This window comes from Nymphaea colorata, chromosome 7 (genome assembly GCF_008831285.2).
Source record: "Nymphaea colorata isolate Beijing-Zhang1983 chromosome 7, ASM883128v2, whole genome shotgun sequence".
In the NCBI taxonomy this organism is placed as follows: domain Eukaryota; kingdom Viridiplantae; phylum Streptophyta; class Magnoliopsida; order Nymphaeales; family Nymphaeaceae; genus Nymphaea; species Nymphaea colorata.
In genome coordinates this window covers 3,090,214-3,111,276 of record NC_045144.1, presented here as the reverse complement: position 1 = coordinate 3,111,276, position 21,063 = coordinate 3,090,214, and the positions used below count along the sequence as shown (strand labels likewise).

At 34.6% G+C, this 21,063-nt stretch overlaps 1 protein-coding gene across 4 annotated transcripts in view; it reads right to left on the bottom strand.

The window, feature by feature from the left end:
* LOC116257518 (pre-mRNA-splicing factor ATP-dependent RNA helicase DEAH1-like) overlaps window positions 1-20,719 on the bottom strand; it is a 42,168-nt gene extending 21,449 nt beyond the window's left edge. Inside the window, exons 1-18 of one of the 4 annotated variants that reach the window (XM_050078894.1) lie at window positions 20,600-20,706; window positions 19,624-19,776; window positions 19,087-19,265; window positions 18,836-18,966; window positions 17,096-17,305; window positions 16,942-17,010; window positions 16,435-16,521; window positions 16,222-16,255; window positions 16,064-16,118; window positions 15,901-15,960; window positions 15,705-15,776; window positions 14,436-14,499; window positions 6,548-6,627; window positions 6,338-6,402; window positions 5,889-5,946; window positions 2,037-2,094; window positions 1,862-1,927; window positions 1,516-1,584 (exon numbers count right to left, since the gene is read on the bottom strand). In XM_050078894.1, coding sequence (XP_049934851.1) covers window positions 1,516-1,584; window positions 1,862-1,927; window positions 2,037-2,094; window positions 5,889-5,946; window positions 6,338-6,402; window positions 6,548-6,627; window positions 14,436-14,499; window positions 15,705-15,776; window positions 15,901-15,960; window positions 16,064-16,118; window positions 16,222-16,255; window positions 16,435-16,521; window positions 16,942-17,010; window positions 17,096-17,305; window positions 18,836-18,966; window positions 19,087-19,186 — 1,278 coding nt within the window. In that variant the 5' untranslated portion in view covers window positions 19,187-19,265; window positions 19,624-19,776; window positions 20,600-20,706. Of the gene's footprint in view, window positions 1-1,515; window positions 1,585-1,861; window positions 1,928-2,036; window positions 2,095-5,888; window positions 5,947-6,337; window positions 6,403-6,547; window positions 6,628-14,435; window positions 14,500-15,704; window positions 15,777-15,900; window positions 15,961-16,063; window positions 16,119-16,221; window positions 16,256-16,434; window positions 16,522-16,941; window positions 17,011-17,095; window positions 17,306-18,835; window positions 18,967-19,086; window positions 19,266-19,623; window positions 20,168-20,599 lie in introns of those variants that run through there. The other 3 variants (XM_050078895.1, XM_050078896.1, XM_050078897.1) reach the window with 3 other exon arrangements.
* Window positions 20,720-21,063: the final 344 nt, after the last annotated feature.

Genomic DNA, 21,063 nt, shown 5'->3' with positions numbered 1-21,063 from the left:
ATAAAAGTTGCAAAGTGAGAAATTTAACAATTTATATATAAAGCCATCAAATTTGCAAATTGAGAAATTGAACCTGCAATCCCTCCCCCAGCTCAGTGCAGAACAATTTGTAATTCCAAAAAATAATAATAATAATATCATAGATATAAAAAATCATAAGGTCAACAAAGGCAACCAAAATTTATGTTATAACATAATAGTTCCAATGTTTCACTTGTTAGTGTATTATTATTAGACCACTGGTAAAACTTCAAAAGAATTTTATAGATAAGATATGTTAAAGAACTTTTTCAGGAACAAATTTGATAAACCTCTCTGACATATTATCGTGGGCATCATACTTTGATTTACATCTAGAAGTATTAGCAGATTGCTGAAAGTTTATTGACTTTATCGTCAACTTTCAATATCAGATAAAATGCCAAGAGCAAATCTATTCATCAGAAGGAATGACCTAATTTTTTGGCACACTCACTTAAGCATCACATATTGGAATGGCACCCTAAATATAGCCTAATCAGTAAAAACAAAGAACCTAATACCATATTAAACTTTGATGAGGAACATCAAATCCATGAATACTGTCAGAAATCGGAAGAGGAAACAACACAAATGAACCACTCAAAGTTTGTCTTACAAGCCAGATAAAGCTGAGGAGAGGACCGACCCCATTAATTAGAACAGAAACAGTGTGGCAGGAACTAGAGAGTCTTCCAGGGGAACACTTACAAATATTCTTTACATACAATTAAATCAATTGCCCGATCACAATTACTAAGATTGGGAATAGAAGCATGTGGAGTATCAGAGTTCAAACACAAGATTATTTATATGAAGAAAGTCAAATTCAGGAGTAGTAAACACCCTAACAGAAAGAAACAGTTGAGATGCGAAAACAGACAAACTATACAACAATACCCAAGTTTTCCTTAAAAGAACACCTTGAATAAAGAAGCGAGGAATAAATATAACAATAATACATTGTCTTAAGAAAAAAATACATAAACACAGCCAACTCAAACTTTTTATCAACTATAGTACTAGTGTTTGGATGTGTGCATACAAGATCCTGAAATATGCAAAGCAAAAGTTTACAAGAACTCACAATAAAAAAAATCGCAAATTGAATACTACAAAGACTAAACATAGTCGCCCTATGCATTCATTTACATGTATGTCACCAAAATCTTAAGAGAAACTACCATTTTCGTCCAAAGGAAACGGTAAATATTAATAGGGAGCACGATTTGTAGATCTTGACAAATAGAATTATTAATTCATAAACTAGAAGGCATTGCAAGTAATCAAGACTACCAGCCGTTGCAAGATATAACATTTTAGGCTAAATTTTGTATTGTACATCAAATCAGATAAGATTGTCTAATCATTACCATGCTCATCTGCACGCAACTGAACCATTTGCAACATAAACAGGGGGAAGACAACAGAAAAACAAAAACAGCACCCTTTACCATAACAATTGCAACCATGAAAAGTAAAAAGCAAAAGATAGACCTGATGATCTTCAACAGCCTGAAGTAACTCCTCCCGATAAGAATAAATGGGCAAGGTTTTTCTATCATCCTGTATGCAAAAAAAAATCGTAAAAAGAAATGCGAAGAAGTCCAAGCTTTAATGGATTTTTGACTGCATTGCATGATGCCAAAGTCCGGCTATTTTCCCAACAAGTTCCTATTTCTACAACTTTGAGACATGGAAAGATACATAAAAGCATGCATGTCCATGCATATATTTGTATGTGTGTGAGCAACCAAAAAAGCATAGGTGTGACTAAAGCTATGTAAGGCAACAGCATGAAAGAAAGATCCTTTTTTAACATGATACTCAAAAAGACTCACACCTGCAGTTTTTGTAGCATTGTTTTGGCAAATGAAGCATCAATCTCCCTAGGCAATTCATTTTCATACTGCATTCAAGGAAAAAATCACAAGAAAGCAAATTAAACAATTACTTAGGGTAGTCAATTCTCAGAGGAACCTTTAAAACAATCGAGGTAAATTTAAGATGGAAGTTACCTTCACTCCGTCCAAGACAGATGTCTTGATGAACTCAATCTGATCCGCAAAGACATACCTAACAATATCAATAGAAGTTATAATAACTGATTGTTAAATGTAAAAGTTAATGATAAAAAATGACATCCTAAGTGACACGGGTGCGGGTGCGATACGGGTGCTGATACGGGATATGGGTACGGACACGGCAATTTTCACAATTATGGGATACGCAGATATGGCAAATATAATATTCTCAAGAATTATAAATTGAAAAAAAAAAATAATAGTTCACTCTTAAAATCACAAACAAAACATTGTTTGTCCGCCATACTACATTAAAACATATAATGAACATACAATTGAAGGAAGAAATCACAATAGTTCAACATCTCAAAAAATCAAGATTATAAGTGCACAAGGAAGCATAACAAATTAACAATTAACAAAGTCTCTAACAGGTCTGGAGGAATGCTTACAACAGGGAAAATCATACAAGTATACTTCTTATGCTTTATTGGTGATGTAAATGTAATGCCAAGTGGGGCTCGGGACAGAAAGATGGTTTCCAAATCTAATGTAAAACAAAATGCCCCAATTGCCACTTCAGAGAATCTGTAATGGGTGCAATTTGTCAATCTGTAACAGACCATATCAACGGCTGCTAGAACAGAAGCGCCAAAAGCCGTTGTTGTTCCCTTTTACTGAGTTTACTCTTCAAGTGAACAACACTCGACAAAGATGTCACTGCTAAATGGTCAAGTTCAGAAAGATCGAACTCATTGATATGTATTGTGCAGTTGTGAAAATCAGCAAATCCAAAAACAGAAAAAAAAACCCCAAATCGGCAAATCCAAAAACAAGAAAAAAAAACCCCAAATGAAGAACACGAACCCTAACTTCTAATATTGAAAAGAAAAAAAGAAAACCCACTTACCTGTCCGTCGCCTTGGGTCGCTGGAAGTCTTCACCGTCGCCTGCCATAGCTGCCGACGATCGGGTCTGCATAAACCCTGACATGAAGCCTCGTCGGGTGAATGGGAGAAGAGCTCCACAAGTTAAAATTGGGTTTTTTGGGTTCGGATCGGGTGTGACCCAGACCCGATCCAAAACGTATCTATGTTGTATCCATGTCTGAATTGCCATATCGGTGTATCGACACGGGCTACGTGGGCAAACCCACCTATCCGTGTGGAGCTCCACAAGTTAAAATCGGGTTTTTTGGGTTCGGATCGGGTGTGACCCAGACCCGATCCAAAACGTATCTATGTCGTATCCATGTCCGAATTGCCATATCAGCGTATCGACATGGGCTACGTGGGCAAACCCACCTATCCGTGTGACTTAGATGACATCCAATAAAGCTTACAATAACTTCATCTACCCTCTAGAACGAAAATTACAAAATGTCATTTAGACATCCATAGAACCTTGAACTTCTACCATCCGAGCCATAGGCAGGAAAAGTATTAGGGAGCTATCAACCATTCCAAAATTTTTTGGTAGCTCATTGAGGGTTTTTAAATAAAAATTAATATGAACTTCAAAATTTTAGGTTTAACAAATGGAACAGAAAATAAGAATGAGATTGCAAAATATACTAGAATGTGGTTCAAAAATTGATTTCTGTCACAAAGTTACCAAGAAATGGGATCTCAAAACTCTTTGTCCATTGTTTAGTGCTACCTCACAATTGTTATTGGTTCTTCATAACAAGTTCTTCTTGGACCAGACTACAGGGGTCTGCAAGATGCCATGTCGTTTATGTTGCTAAATTGCTAGGTCAGCTAACAAGGTGGGTTACTCACAACTCTATGGTGTAACAGGTTAAGACTTAAGAACAATATGTCCCCTCACTGGTTAGTGGTTCGTAAATACTGATGACCAGGCCCATATTAGTTAAACTAGTCCAAGTGCTAATATAACGCAGTGACAGGAAGCCAACCAAAAGCAGCTTGTTCAAGTTGTGTTGATAAGCACTAGTTTAAGTGGAACCCTGCCAGAACCTAGCTTGTTTACCTTTAGGAAAAGGCACCTATATGTGCAGCTGTCTGTTACACACATAACATACATAACCAAGTAAACATTGTCTATTTATTATTATCTACTTAATTTTTTCATGCATACAATTTCATGCATAGACCCATGTTTTCATGCATCTTGCATTAAGGGTTGTTCTCAACAGCTGAACGCACATAATTTTTCTTCAAAAGCTAACGATAGATATTCAGTCACATAAAGGTGCTGGCCTTTTAGGACTTGACACATAAAACTGATTCCTGGCATAAGCTCAGAAAATGGTTGATGTTTAACACCATGAGGAAACTAAAGTTTCTCTCTAAATCAAAATTAGTGCACGCAGGAAACTTTCAAGGATACAGATGCAATGGTCAAGAGAGCCTAAACTATAATCTTCAAAAGTTCAGGTGTGGCCACCCCACCCAATCACTTTTAAATGGACTTTTTGGAAGATATTAGCATCGGGTGATTGGAATATCAAAAAAGTGGAAGAAATAATAGGAAAACATTGACGATATTAGTTTGTGTATCAACGGTTTCTACTTTCTAGTCATTAGTGTTAATTCAATATTGGTATTTTTTTAAGACATTTCGTCTTACTATATGATCTGATATAACTGTACACTTTTGCAGTAATATTTAGAATATTACATAGGCATAGTTCAGAAACACCAAGAATGATGACCAAAAATATCAGAGAGGAGAATGGAGAAAGCAAATAAAACCAGGCTATCTTATCGCTAGTTTCCAGAAGCTTCATTTTCAAAATCAGTTTAATTTGTTTTCAGACCCTGGTCCGGTACTACACTGGAATATATTAGTGCATACGTATGAGAAAGAAGGGGGAGAGTCAATCACGGCGATCACTGCAGACTCAACTCGTCTCCATCTAAGTTCCAAAAATTTGATGAAGTGAGAATGAAACTAAATGACAAATCACGTAACACCAAGCAATATTTTTGCAAACACCACTAAAGCTTCTTATCAAAATTTTCACCGAACGGAAACCAGAAAACTAGAAGTCTCACCTAGACTTGATCACAAATAACCTCTATTTTTGTATAAATGTATTTTAAGAATACTGTAAGTAGTCTTCAAGCATCCACTAACAATTGCTGGATAATATCAAGATCCTCAAAGGTCTCCATACAAGAGTCAACACCCAGGTAAGACCAAATTTGTCACATGGATGTGGATGTGGCTGCAAAGCATTTAAAAAAGACTAAGTGGTAACACTGTAGCATACATACGTACAAAAAGTACATGCATAAAAGAAATACATACATACATAACTACCTACACACACACACACACACATATACATATATACTTGCATACGCACGCATCATACATATATGGTTTTTGGAATATGTAAATTGAATAGATATGAGGACTACTGGATTGATTTATGAGCCATCTAATCAGTTTGATTAAAGGACCACCAAGAGTTATGCATAACATTACCTGTTCAAATCAAATCTAAGTTGTCATTTACATTCTGAAAAAATAACCTTCTACCACTATGTGAAACCTTGTGAATCAACAATCAAGCTAATGGAACAGGTTATATTCAGCCATCATATGTACTCCATATTATATACATACATACATATATATATATATATATATATATATATATATATATATATATATATATATATATATATATATATATATAGATGAAATCATTTCATTAGGATTACGACATACTATGTGCAATTACAATATCTATATCCTTGTCCAGTACCATTATATTGAAGCCACCAAGTGGCAATATGTAAAATCAAACGTAATAGTTGCTTAATATAAACAAGAAATAAATAATATAAGCATGCTGTCAAATGACGAACTTACTCATAGTCTTGTGTTTGTTTCTTCCTGTCTCGAGCTCCAAAATTTAGAATTGCTTTTCCTGTGGAAATTGAGGCTTAACTGTGAGAAAAGGAGGTATTGGGAAAATTACGAAAACCAGCATCACCCAACTGTCACAGATACTATTGGGAAAATCGCAATATTTATGAGAAGAACAAGCAAATCAAAAAATTGGGAAAATCTCAATAATAATGAAAAAACGCGACTTTTTGCTATCTTTTCACGATTTTTCACCTTCTTAGTTACTATGATTTAGTTTCTTATTTATTCTATTTTTCCTAATTTTTAGGATTTTCATTTTAAAAAAATTATTGAGATTCACCCAAAAATTCCCCAACAAAAGCAACTTCGCCAAAAAATACCCAAAGAAAAACCTTATTGATGTTATCCTGAGAACGATATTTGTGACGATAGCCCAAATTACAATTTACCTATTTGATGCTTTTCCCATGCTTCTTGTTCTGCAAATGGGTTCATCTTCTCACCACCAGTATCCCTGCTCACATGAGAAACAATTACCCTTGGAAGCCACTAAGAAAATAATCTTTGCGCATAAAGCAAGATAGCTTGTGGTTCCCAGAAGAACCATAGGAACAGGACAGCATGAAAAAACTCTCACCTATATTCATCTACAGACTTACCTATGATGTTGCAGTGCGACAGAGAATCTTTTCTCTTGATTTACACAGCCATCAAAGTCATATGCTTCTGGCATCTTATACTATTATTAAAAAAAAAATAGATTGAGTAAAGATACAAAATTAAAATCATAAATAAGACATAACTAACCCAAAGAAGAAGAGAAGCTTAAAGTAAGCTCTCATCATCATAAAGCATCAATATTTTCAAATGAACAACATCAAATTCTGAGATTATTCACACATCACGAATATCAATCCACTACAGAGAAGGTATAGCTTTAAACCATGTTATCATGTCTAGGAGTAAAGATTTCACTTCGGATAAAGATGATGTGTAATAATAAGGCAGCCACTATATAGCCAACAATCCAATATTTCATGACATAACTAAGTAGTTCAGTGCTATCTGCATCATGAATAGGATACAGATATCATACTCGTATCATATGTATCGCACGATACGAGGCCATATCGTATGAGATGGCAATACAGCCCGTATCGTACAATACATATGTGTTTTCTAGAAAGGAACTTAATGCCCATTTTCATGTGTTTTAACTTTAAACCTCCTCCTCCCTTTCATTTCCAGTGTTCCTAAGAGTTGTGGAAGGAGGAGCTTCTGCCATTTTGGAGAGAAATCTCCAAAAAATCGATGATTGAAGGGAGAAATCGCTGTATTGAAGGGAGATTTGTTTGTGGCAAACTCATTTGTCTTTGGAAAGAGAGTTTTTGCATGTTTTCTTCTACGAAAGGTATACCATCTTTTATGTTTTTAAAAGTTAACCGTAGGTTTTTTGTTTCTACTTGTTTTGGAAGATATGATTGTTGATCGTACATGGCAATAGGGAAGTAGGGAGGATCCAACTGACCGGTTAGCTGGAACAAGCAAGAATGTGTTACAATGCAATGTTTCCAAAGAGGCCTCATTGCCATCATATATTAGACATCAATGTTTAGAAAAGATTAACTCACTGGCTGCAAATAGGATTGAAAAAAATCTTCAGGATGTTGAGATAGGATATGCAGAGCCCTGGGAGGTTGATGAGGAGATTGAAAATGGAGTAGAGAACTATGAGTTGTGAGAAGAAGAAGAAGAAAAGGATGTTAATGTCGATTTGGAAACCATGCAAGATAAAGGAAAGAGCATCGTCCAAGTAGAAAGAGAAGAGGTATAATTGTAGGAGGATGCGGGCGTTGGAGGACACGCGGTCGTAGTAGTGGTGGCAGAGTACTTAATGGAAGGTCGAGTTCATCGATTAATAATCTTTTCACTACTTATATTGCTACAAGTGCTCAACCCGAGACATGGTCGCCTATGACTTCAAAGAAAATTGTCAAGCGATTCAGTGAGAAGATGATTTTATGATGCATGGCTGCATGCATTCCTTTTAATGCATCTAAATTTTTTTTATTTTCAACCTATGGTAGATCATAGATGTGATCACTTTATAGGCCGTGGGTATAAAAATTCATGTTATCATAAGTTGAGAGGTAAAATTCTTGATAATGCAGTCAAAGATGTGAAGGCATATTTTAATCATTCAAGGAACGACATGATGGCAGATGGATGGACAAATATAAAGAATAAAACATTGGTACAAATATAAAGAATAAAACATTGGTAAACTTTCTCATATAGTTTTCTCATGGGTACTATATTTTTAAATTTGTTGATTTATTAGATAGAACTAAGAATGTTGATGCCTTATATGAAATTTTTGATAAAGTCATATGTGATATTGGGTCTAAGAATAACGTGCATTTATTACAGATAATGCAGCAAATTATAAAGCTGCATGTGAGATGTTAGTAACACGATATAAGGTTTAATATGGTCCATTAGACTACATTGATATATTACTCATAGATCCCAGAGAACTAGATGTTGTTCACTTGTCGCAGAACAAATATGATAAAGCCATTTGGTAACAATGGGAGCCATTCAGCAATTTGGATGCAGGTCAAGCATGCATCCAAGTATTACAAACATGGGCTTTTAACTTTTTTAGTTTATATGTTTTTGATGTGTGACTTTATTATTTCTCAATATTCATTTTGTTGTTCAGACATATGGTGGAGCAAAGTTGTCAAGTGTGTTGATGTGAAGCAATGCCTTAAGTCTATAAAGCACCTTAAGTCTATAAAGCAGTGTATATCGCAATGATGTGGAATGATGCATAAACATCAAGATAAAAAATGCCAAGTATATAATATCTACAAAAATAGTGTCAAAAGTAAAAAACAACAGCAAAAAATAAAAAATATCAAGTATATATATAGTTATCACCCCCCATGTACTAATGGGGTGGAATCAATATATTAAGTGGCACGTGTTGAGGATCTAAGATTCTAAACTAAGAGATGATGCAGCCTGAGGCCCTTCCCAGGTAAAGAAGAGAATGCAGGATTTGGCTCGTGCTCAAACAATATACTCCTTTCGTTCACCCAAAGAAAGACATTTAAAAGACTTTTGCCTCGTGTATATGACTTTGCTAGATATATAATTGACGTATAGCCTATTCAAGGCCTCCCCCTTAGTTGTTAAGGCGTGGACTAGTGTCTATGCCCAGGCGTCGCCTAGGCGTGAGCCCACAGTCGTCGCCTAAGTCTATCACTTAAGCGACATGTGTTAGACTGGTGCCTAGGTACGCATAGTCCATGGGAAGCTGAAAAGTCACCTTCCCTTCAAATTAAGTCCTGTAATTTTATTATACACTGTTAAACCGTATATACTTATATTATATGCAGTTATATTATATATTTTCTGTTCTTTAAGTATAGTTTGTTGTATGTTAATTACATATTCTATATCAACTCATCAAGTGGAAGTTCCAGCCATACGTTAAGTACATATTCTATAAAACCATGAATTTTTGTATATACCTTATGTGCTTTAAAACATGTTTTATGGAACCTGTGCCAGCCTTCTTACCCATGTTATAACCTAGGTTTATGGTAAAAAGACCACTAGTTTCTCTTGTTTAGTGCATGTCTAGTAATCAGAGAAATACGCGCAGACCTTAGTGCAACCTGAATACAGATTTATTTTCTCATTTGAGAGTTTTGTGTGTTCTATGTATATTATATGTTATATGTACAATCTGTTGTAAACTTGTAATGTATACAGTATGTAAACAAGAATGATGTCTTCTTTGTGTATCAAACTAAGGCATCAGCTAGAACAGAACAGCACAGTTTGCCAGTACGTAAATAAGCTGGAAATGTACTTTTAATCTGTCATGTAAACAAGAACAGAACAGTTTTTCATGTTTTAATTTTTGGCTTTACTTACAAAGCATAATCATTCAATTGAAACAGAACAAAACAGTTTTTCAAGTTTTACTTGGAATGGAAGCTTACAGTTCAGTCAGTAAGTACATAATTTTATTATGTAATGGTTAACATAACTAAAAAAATAAAAAAAAAGGTCACCTTTTTTGCCTAGGCAAGCCTGGGTGCCTTGACAACATAGGCCTCGCCTAGGCGATGCCCAAGCATGGAATAAGCATGAGTCCACACTCGTCGCCTAAGTCCACCACTTAGGCGACATGATAGGTGTTGGCATCTAAGCTGGCCCAGGCGCCCGCATGCCTAGTCCATGGGAAAGTCAAAAGGCACCTTCCCTTTTAATTAAAGTTTCTTAATCGAGTATATATATTGCCATGTACTTTATTTCGTATTGGTTGCCTACTTTTTATGTATTATTATGTTGATTATGCTATTATATATATATATATATATATATATATATATATATATATATATATATATATATATATATATATATATATATATATATATATATATATATATATATATAGACTATTATATGTATATACTGTTAGTCACATAGTTTGTTATATAGTATTGTGATACCTCATACCTGTTATATATATGTATACATTAGTACGGTTTTGCTTCGTATTTATGTCACATAGTTATAAGTATTGTCAATTTGTTATACCCATTATAAAATATAAACTTATATGTATATGCTATTATGTACTATTAGTCTATTTTGTTACACTGTCTGTTGTTATAAACTTGTATATATTATTATGCAATGTTAGTCTGTTTTGTTATATTACCTGCTGTTATACCTATTATGTAACGTTAGTCCATTTTGTTATATATAATACCTACTGTCATACTTGTTATATGTATTGCAAGACAATTTGTTATTCCTGTTATTTGTATTGAATACCTGTCATATTTATATATCATTATGTACAATCTGTTATACCTGTTGTATAATATTGCATCGACCTGCTATATGTATAAACTGTTAGCCTGTAATATAATATGTACTATTGTGATACCTATATGTATACAGTAGTATGGTTATGTACTTATATGTATTGTTACTGTTATGAACTTATATGTAGATTATTATGTATTGTTAGTCTTTTTTATTATATTACATCTTTAAGTACAGACGGATTAAAGTCTTCTTGCGGATGTCCCTGCCTGGAACCTAGGACCACACAGCATATAGCCGAGTTGTTTGATCCATTATTATTGAAAAATCAATTTCAAAAAAGTTAAATAACGGTTACTTAATACTTCCTTTACAAAACCCTTTTTATAAGCTAATGCACGTAGGGGCTCAGCTCAACCATGTTTATGTTTATCTTGAACACTTTTTTAACTTTTTTTTATGTTTACTTAAACCCCTTTTTTTCTCCTTTTCTTCACATTATTTTTTTATTTTTCATTAACATTTTGTCATTCCTTTGTCAATACCACACACTGGTGATACAGGTTTATTACTTTTATTTTCAGAATGCAGTTAAAATATTTAAGTTACTTTTGTAACTAAAAATCTAAAAAAAATAGCAAATAAAAACTTAGCAAGAAATCATGCATACCAACTGGTATGCCAGATCACTAAGCAAACTGATTTGGCAGCAATATCAGAGAGTAAACAATTAAAATGTCCAAAATAGTGTTAAGGGGCCGTTTGGATGTCACACCATGACCTGGTTTTGGAGGAGAACCAGGTTTGGCCTCCAAAACTACTTTTTGAAAGTGTTTGGATGACAAGAAAATGCTGTTTTCATGAACCAGTGTTTTCACATGAGGATGAAAAACCTCAAAACCTCTCAGGTTTTTCATCAATAACCTGGTTTTCAGTAGAGAAAACCTGGTTTTACCTCGTCATCCAAACATGCAAACTAGGTTTCAAGAACTCATTAAAAATATTTTCACAAAACCTGCTTTTGTAAAAACCAACTTTTAGAAGGTGGCACCCAAACGCCCCTTAAAACTTCATAAAAAATATTTGTGCCTTGATGCATGCTCATGCGCACACATCAAGCACAAACTGGGATGGCACGTATCTGGTTAACTGCACATCATCCCCATGATATGATGCACTTCACAGGGATGCATTTTGCTGTGTCAGCATCTAGTAACATTGTGGTGGAGCATGTTCGCATTGACTACCCAGAACCTAGGAAGTTGGCAATTTTATCCTCAGTCAAACATGCAGTGCTAGTGGTTGTGAAAGAAATTGGAATAATTTCCAACACATATTAGCAAGAAAAGAAATAACCTAGAACACAAAAACCTAAATGACCTTGCCTTTGCTCGGTGCAATATGAAGTTAAAATAAATGTAAATAATAAATACACTTGTGTTGCAATCCTAGTCACAAATAACGTCTCAAAGTTTTAAACAGCAAGGTTTTTCTCGAGTATAATAGCGGGCTTGAAAAAAAAGGGAAAAAATGGTATTTTAAAAAAAATAAAAAAATAAAATAAGTGAGAAAATAATAACACAAACATCAAAAGATAAGTAAACTTGCAACAAATAAAAAATAGAAAATGAAAAAAAAAACTGTTTCGCATTTAAAAAATTTAAAAAAATGTGAAAAAAACGTTTTTTAGTTTTTCATGTTTTTTCAAAAAAAACAAGTTTTTTTTAAGTTTTAAACGGCATTCCATTTTCTCACGTTTTTTCATGTTTTTTTCGAAAATAACGCGTTTTAACAATTTGTTAACTTTTTCTCTTGTTGCTTTTAACATTTACGCAATTAGCAGCAACATCTAGGAGGAAGCACCATACCCAATTTGATCCCATCAGCCTAGACTATATAGATATGTTAAATTCTTGGGTAGAACAAGAACCGGCCACTCTATTTGATGATGACAATCTTGAGTGGTTGAACATTGAATGAGTAGGAGTGTTTGGTGAAGAAGGACAGCCTACATATGCTGAGGACATTCCACTTGAAGGAGATGAAGATAATGAAGCAAAAAATGATGAATATTATAATGAAGAAGATGAATAGATAGATGATATGTTTTAAATCTTTGATGATATGATGTAACACAGTAAAATTTTTACTATAAAAGACTTTCAAGATTTCAACTTTATCATGCTTATCATATCGTCATCATTATTATCTGTGTCGATGAAGAATTATTAATGTTTATTATATGTGTGGTATTGTGATGAGCTGTTTTATATGGAAAACATATTTCTTGACTTTTCCTGAATTTTGCTAATTTTTTTCTATTCTTTTCGATTTTTTATGAATTAAGAGAAATAAATTTAAGATAGGCATATAAGTCAGGCCCGATCGATATGTGTTTACAATATGGCTTTTACAATATTGCAAGGCATAATGAAGTAAACAATCACTATATTCAGGATACAGTTCAAGCATAGAATATTTTTACAATTCATGTTTCTACTGAGAGCAGGTTGCAGGTGTTTTTACTGTTTTCTAAACCATTATCTATATTTGGGTCCTCAAAATATTGTAACAAATTGAGCATCATAGACACATATGTTCCAACTTAAGGGAGAGTGTTGAAGGAAATAATTAAGCTACTTGGGTAGTTATTAGAATTTTAGAAAGTTATTAAGGATACTGTTTCATATATTTTTTATTTTCTCTGTGGACTTGGATGTCATTTTTCTTTTTTACCATTCCTTTAATATTTAAGAGAGATTAGGGTCAACCTAAGGATGACTTTTCTTTCTCCCAAACCCATTATAACAACTGACAGTGACAAAAATGGCTAAGTCACATCTTAGGCTTCAAATAGATCAGAGTTACCCTGACAATGGCCTTGTTAAGCGATAACCAAGAAATATTAACTTCGCACACTAAAATATATTATTTGGAGAATTACAAATAAATGCCTGTTTCATCCACATAAGCTTCATAACCTAAACTATAGCACAGTGACAATGAAGATCATACAGAAAAATTTCTCATATTCACAATCATCATAATCCTGTTTCGCTCAATTACAATTTCCCCTCCCCCCCCCCCCCCCCTCCTAATCCAGATGATCCCAGGTTGCAGAAGTCAAGTTCAGGAATGCTCTACTTGTACTAAAAGACGTTGAGTGCATCAAAGCACAAACTTGGGAGTTGCAACAAAGATGACGCCTAGTCATATTTTTCCATAATGCACAAGAGGAGGATGCCTATTGGAGTATGTGTCCAATGTATTATTTCTATCTCAGAGTACCAAAACATTGACATACAAGTAGGATTACAAATTCCTTGCAGCTTAGAACATCAAGCAGCAGCTAAGCAGTTTAAAGATAAAAATGTAGCTCATTACTCGCAACAGTGAAGATGCTTATCTTTTGAAGCAAGTCAAACATCTTGCACTCTACAAAAGAAACATAATAACAGGCGGAAGGTGAATGCTTAACAACTGAGTAACTAATTTACCAAGATAAAAACAAAAAAAAAAGTTCCAAATTCAACAGAAACTAATAACTATTATAAATTAGTAAGCACTTGCCAGAACCATCATAATAGTAGCACCCATGACTGAACACATTTTAATTTACACAGGTAAGGAAAAAAGAATAGATTAGAAGTTGCATTCCAGGTATAAGATGGCATAAAGCATAACAAGTACCTCCATTATCTCATCCACCTCTTCAGCTCGTTTCTTTGCAAGTCTATACATTTCTTTCTTGTACCTGAAAATACACAAACTCTTATTATATCCTTCATAATCAATCACAAAACGTAATAAAAACTGGAAATTTGGCATCGTATATTCTGTGTCTTTTTTTGCTCTATCATTTTTCTCAGAATTGAAAAGAACACCACATCTAAGGACATTGCTATATGGTAGTTGAACATTAAGTACAGCTGGAAAATTGCTCATAAGCAGGCATGAGGCTTGCACGGCCTCAAGTTTACTGCAGTAAGCCTATAGTTTATCCCCTAAAAAACAGGATGAAAATAGAATTCAGTTTCCAACAATAAAATATGAAAACCAACAGTACTACATTAATTATTGTTCCAATTGATCCTCATGAACAAATAAAAGAAAACACTCAATGAAAACATACAAAAGAAGACCACATCAGTGAAGTTTTATGTTTTTAACATAGACCTAAGAAGACGTTACCAGTTGAATATGCTTCAATATTCAGAACAAAACTATAACCTCAAAACAAACTACTTGCATAGTTGCACTTGTTTCACTTGGAGCCTGTTTCTCACTCTCATGCATATCGAAGCAGATACATCAAAGCCACCTATTCTAAATTTTGAAATGATTTTCATGTGTATTGACAACAGTACCTGAAATGAATAGAAATATAGAATACAACAGCTTTAAATTTTAAAAGCAATATGATTACTGAGGAAAAAAGACATACATATACATGTTATTGTATGTCATATAGATGCATGTGAGTGTGTACATAGTACATACACATGTTGTACATATATAAACACTCTGTCCCTATTTTATAATTGCATATATCAGTGCTGTATCGGTGCCTATCGTGCAATACAATGCAATAAGCAAGCTAACTTTCTATAAAGCAATATATGATATCCTCCTAAAACCCACTTGTGATCACTAGCATATAATCAGCAATGTGACACAAGTGCAGGGTAGGGGTGGGGAATATAACCTGTCTGTTCCACACCACAATCACACCCAAGTCACCATGTTACTTAGATCGCTATTGCTCTCACCAATAAACATTATGTTATGCACTTTACAACATCAGCATGTATACCTTACGTATGTACTTCACATCTTTTAATTTCTTTAGTATGTACCAGTACTAATGTTGGTGCCAAAAAGCAGTAGGATATAAAAGACAAAAGAGATAAGGAAACTCAGGTTTTAGAACATATAAAAACATCTGATATTCCCAATTACCTCATTTCTTGACACTCCTTTTCTGTTACATGTACGCCTTCAAAAAGATACTCTTCATCTTCAATGTCATCCCTAAGAGTGGAAGCAGAAAATATAGAAGGAAAACGGAAGACTGAAATTCTATCTTTAAAACAACAAAATAATGTAGATTCAACAACTATTAACCTCTCAGCAAATTAATGCTGAATAAACATACCAAAGCTCGTCTAATTTTTTCAGCTCTCTTTTTTTTAGATATTCTTGCCTTGAAACTTTTCTGCAACAAATATAAAGCATATTATCACAGGATTAAGTTAACTTTCTGGCATGAAACCTAACTCCAAAGGCGAACGCTGTAACTGAGTTGCTAAATTTGGAACCTGAAGTTTGAAATATCATTGTTCTGCTGAGATTTTGATCTCTGAAGTGCTTCCTCTGTTATTTATAACAAAATATATATAGAAATCCATAAGCATAAGTTCATGATTTATTGACTTTCAGATATTCAGAATTATAAACTAGTAATTTGTTGACTTACTTTCCTCTTTCTGTGTTAAAGTTGGCTCCATAATCTGCAATAAGAGATAAAAAAAATAATGCATTTGTAGAACAACCAGCAAATGAATAGCCATAAATGGGAGAAAAAGCTAACCCAGGAAAATATGTGAAGAACATTTATAAAAAACACTCAGTCCTCGACTTCTAAAATGGCAAACAAAGTAGACTAAAAATGTGCCCAAGGACCATTCACCTTCCTTGTTGCAGCTGCATCCTTTTCTCTAAGCCGTTTTTCCAATTCCATTCGCTCCTGCTGATCACGTATTCTATCTAACTCTAGCTACAACATGACTTAGACCAATAAGCTTCAAACTGATAAAGCCATAATTATTCAATATCATGTCACAACTTCCCAAATGAAACTTAACACTTTAATGGAGAATATGCATGTACAAAATCAGTCAACAGGACATCATCTGAAACAAAATAAAACATTTAGATACAATAATAAATAGGAACTTTTTTGTGCTTCTTGACAATGCATCAGTCACTTGAAAATACAAGACAACATTGAATACAAAATTGAACACCATGTATTGCATGAAGAACAGTCTGATGCATAGTTTTCTTGTTACAACCTCAGGTGCATGTGTGACCTTTGGGCTTTGAGACATAAATAGTCCCAACAAAGAAGCCAGACAAAAGAGATTAGGGGTATAAGAAACACTCATTCCCTACTTCTTAAGTCGAGATGATGTACCTCTCTTTCATAATTGTCATCATCATGAGAGTATCGATCTTCTTTTCTCCTAACTGCTTGGATAGTCGCCTTCAGCATTAAATGAAATGTTACCATAACAACTAAAGGAACCAAACAAGATGTGACATGCATAAGACATGTTATATTTTCATACCTTATTGTGTTCGTCTTCTTTTTCTTCTTCTTCATGCTTACACATCTTTTTTATAATATGCTTAGCTTGAACACCAGAACCCTTGCAACCCTTAGATGGAACTCCTGAAACTGCAGATACTTGATCTTCTTCTTCATCAGCATCTACAAGACTATATTTCATTTGCTTTCTAGCAAAACGTGCAGCTTCTTTCTCTGCTTTTTGGTAACTCTAAAGAAAATAAATAAATCACAGTTCATCATATAACCATTTACTTGCAAGCAAAACAGCAGCTACTGTTATGTTCCCTTAATATAGCTGTGCTGAAAGGAACGCACGCCTACTAGAATAAGCTAAAGAAGCTTTATAATACACAAGAATCATCATATAAATGCTCCAGCAAATATGTTTCTGTAACTCCCAACAATAACAGTATCACCTATCAAAATCCTCAGGAAAGGGCCATCATATACACTATAGATCTTCTCTATATAACTTTTTTTCCTTTTTTTGACCATTCTTCCATAGGAAGAGCACTCTAACATGCCTCACAAGGTTTCACAAAAAATGTCATTAAATATCTTCTTCATTTAACTCTTTTATTTTTTGTATGTTGAACTTTCTAATGTAAAAACTATCTAAAACCCTTTCTAAGGAAACCCATTTAAAAAAAAAAAAAGAAGAAGAAAATATTTTTGAATTTGCATTGAACCCACATAATGGATGCAAATCACATTATGTGTTTGTCAAGAATATGATTTTTTTGATAGTTGTGAATTTTTGTGCTTATACAAGAATTCACATTGCTTCCTAAACAACCCAAGCCATCATTCCCCAGACCTTGAATCCCACAAAATCTTGAAATGACCATTTTCCAATACCAATCCCTGTATTGGTTCTGGAAATACTTAGAAGACTGCCGCATTCTTGTTGACAAGCCTGGATGATTATCTTTTAACTTTTGAGTGAATTACAATCATCAAGATACTAACCTCCCAAGGCATAGTGGGAGTTCAACAATCCAGGAAACACAGAAAAGAAAACAAGTTATTCTATTGCCATGTCATTTCTTATACATATATATACAGACCCTCGAAATGGTGTCACCTAGAAATGAAGGCTTCTTCATGAATAGATGTACATAGAAAATCATTTCATCATGCAAACAATGACAAAGATAAAACCACAGCTATGTCACACAGGTACCTTTATTTGGGTGAGGTACCTGTGTTGACACGGGTATGCCCTTGTAAGGGCACACCCTTAGAGGTGGCCAGAACATGGGCAAACCTGTGTCAGGTGTGGTCAAAACACCCATGGCTGTATCCATCATTTTCTGCATGCAGTCAAAGTTGACCAAGTTCATGTTTGTCAACCAATTAAGTTTAAGAAAAAAAAAAAAAACAATCATGAAAATGAAGAGCCCTTGACAGAAAGTAAAGGATTGTTCATGTTTTCTGTGACCTAACTCCACCTGTTCAGCAGGATTTTCCAGCAAGATCTTTTGACCATCATTGTTGTTTCCAGCAACTTAGTTTTCTTTAATTGAACTTTCTATATTGTTTTGCTTGTTTAAAACTTTTTTGTTTTATATGTGTGTGTGTGTGTGTGTACAGCCGTGTCCCTGTACCTAAATTTTTTGAAAGTGTTCCACACTTGTACCTGTACCCATACCTATGTGACATAGAACCACAGATAGTCAAGTTACTGAAAAATTAAAGTACTCATTGGCAAGCACAGCATCATGAAATTAAATCTTACATTTAAACTAGCGGCCTTATGTGGAACTTTAGAATAGATCTCTTCAGCAAATACGTGTGTCTCTGTTGATGACGAAAAGCCATTCTCGATAAGTTTCTGAACTACATTAGCTGGTGAAGCTGATTTTTTTGCTGCAGAAGTGTATAAATCAGGGAATTAGAAACATGCCCCAATTCAAATTTAAAGGAAAAAAATAATTAAAGAAAAGTTCTTTCAAGCTAGAGCTCGAAAATAAAATGGTTTTCACCTACCAATTTCAATAATGAAGGTGACCACTGCTGGCTGCGAGTAGCCCAAGATTGAGAATAGCTTCTCAGAGACCCATGTACGTAACTGGGCATCGTCTCCCATTTCTTACGTTCAAATGTGTGATAAAATTTGATCAGCTACAAATTGAGAAGAAATTCACTTGAACCTAAATGAGTTGGTCCTGCAGAAAGAGACAAAAGTAATGTGAACATTCATATAAAACCAAAATTAAAAAAAAGTTCCAGCAGAGACAAGAAATATAAGTCATGGTAAGGAAATATGAAAATATCAAATATTTAACATAATTTTTTGAATGAAAATTTTAAACCTTTTGCCAACCTAGACTATTAACCAACGAGTCTAATCTAAAAGAAAGGAAAAAAGAGTTAAAGGGACCTGACAGATACAAACAAGGGCAGAGCTACAAAATTTTGCATGGAGGCCTGAGCAGCAGGTATTTTCTACCTATGATCTATCAAATTCAAACCATTAACAAAATTAAGGTTCCAATTTCAAAAGTAAAGAGAAAAAGAACTTACTACTAAGTCTTGATTCCCTGATTTAGGAAGCTACACATACATGGCATTTAGCACGACATTTCACAAATTGATGAACTGAACTCCAGAATCAGATTTTGATTCCCACAATTTCCCTTCTTAATCTTGGTCTCAACAACAATAAGTCTTGATTACCTGATTTAGGAAAGTACACATACATGGCATTTAGCACGACATTTCACAAATTGGTGAACCGATCTCCAGAATCAGATTTTGATTCCCACAATTTCCCTTCTTAATCTTGGTCTCAACAACAATAAATCTTGATTCCCTGATTTAGGAAAGTACAGATACATGGCATTTAGCACGACATTTCACAAATTGGTGAACTGATCTCCAGAATCCGATTTTGATTCCCACAATTTCCCTTCTTAATCTTGGTCTCAACAGCAATAATGAGAATAAAAATTAACAATATATTCATAGGATCACATAAACCACGTCCACAGATTCACAAAAGCAAAACATATTAGTAGATTCACATAGGAAACGAGTAATAAAACAAAACAAAAGAAAGACCATGCAAATCCCAAATTTCCAATCACGGAGAGAGTGAGAGAGAAGGAGAGAAAGGGGATACACTGGAGAGAGATAGAGATGCTGGAGAATGGCGCAGCCACAGGGTCCGGCTACCCAGCAGCTTGACCTATGGAGAGAGACCTTAGAGTTGGTGGCACTTGGGGGAAACTGGAAAGACAGCCGAAGCCACCAACTCTAAGGTCTCTCTCCATAGGTCAAGCTGCTGGGTAGCCGGACCCTGTGGCTGCGCCATTGTCCAGCATCTCTATCTCTCTCCAGTGTATCCCCTTGGGGAAACTGGAAAGACAGCCGAAGAGAGTTGATTAGAAGGGGGGGGGGGGGGAGAACTGGAAAGACAGCCGAAGAGAGAAAATAGGAGAACAAGAGAAGAGGAGATGCTTGGGAAAAGGGAGCAGGCTGCTTAACGGCTCAGGTTTACCGTTTCGAACTACCGCTGCCGGTGAAAGTGGTTGCCACTGTGACTGGAGGAAGAAGCCGACGCCGGAAGGAGGAGCGGACTCGTCACGAAGCCATGAGAATCATGCACACGTCCAGCGTCCTTTTTCTGAAAACCTTTTTTCGTTTTGCCCTCATCATTATTTTAAAATCTTAACTTACAAGCCGTTTTAACTTTTAAATTCAGGAAACGTTACTTTTAAGAAAAAAAAAGTAAAAAAAACGTCTGATGCATGATGCACGGCGAGTGCACTAGACTAACGCATTTGACAACACTGATTTAATACTCACAAGCTCAAATAAAAAAGCCCTGCCTCCTCTACATTGGAGTCCTTGTGCATGCTCAAGAAAAAACAAGACCAAGGGGATGGCGTAATTTGAAATGTTTTAGAAAAAACCTAAAACGCGGTTAATGTTCTGCAATTGCATAAAGGAACTAGTTGAAAT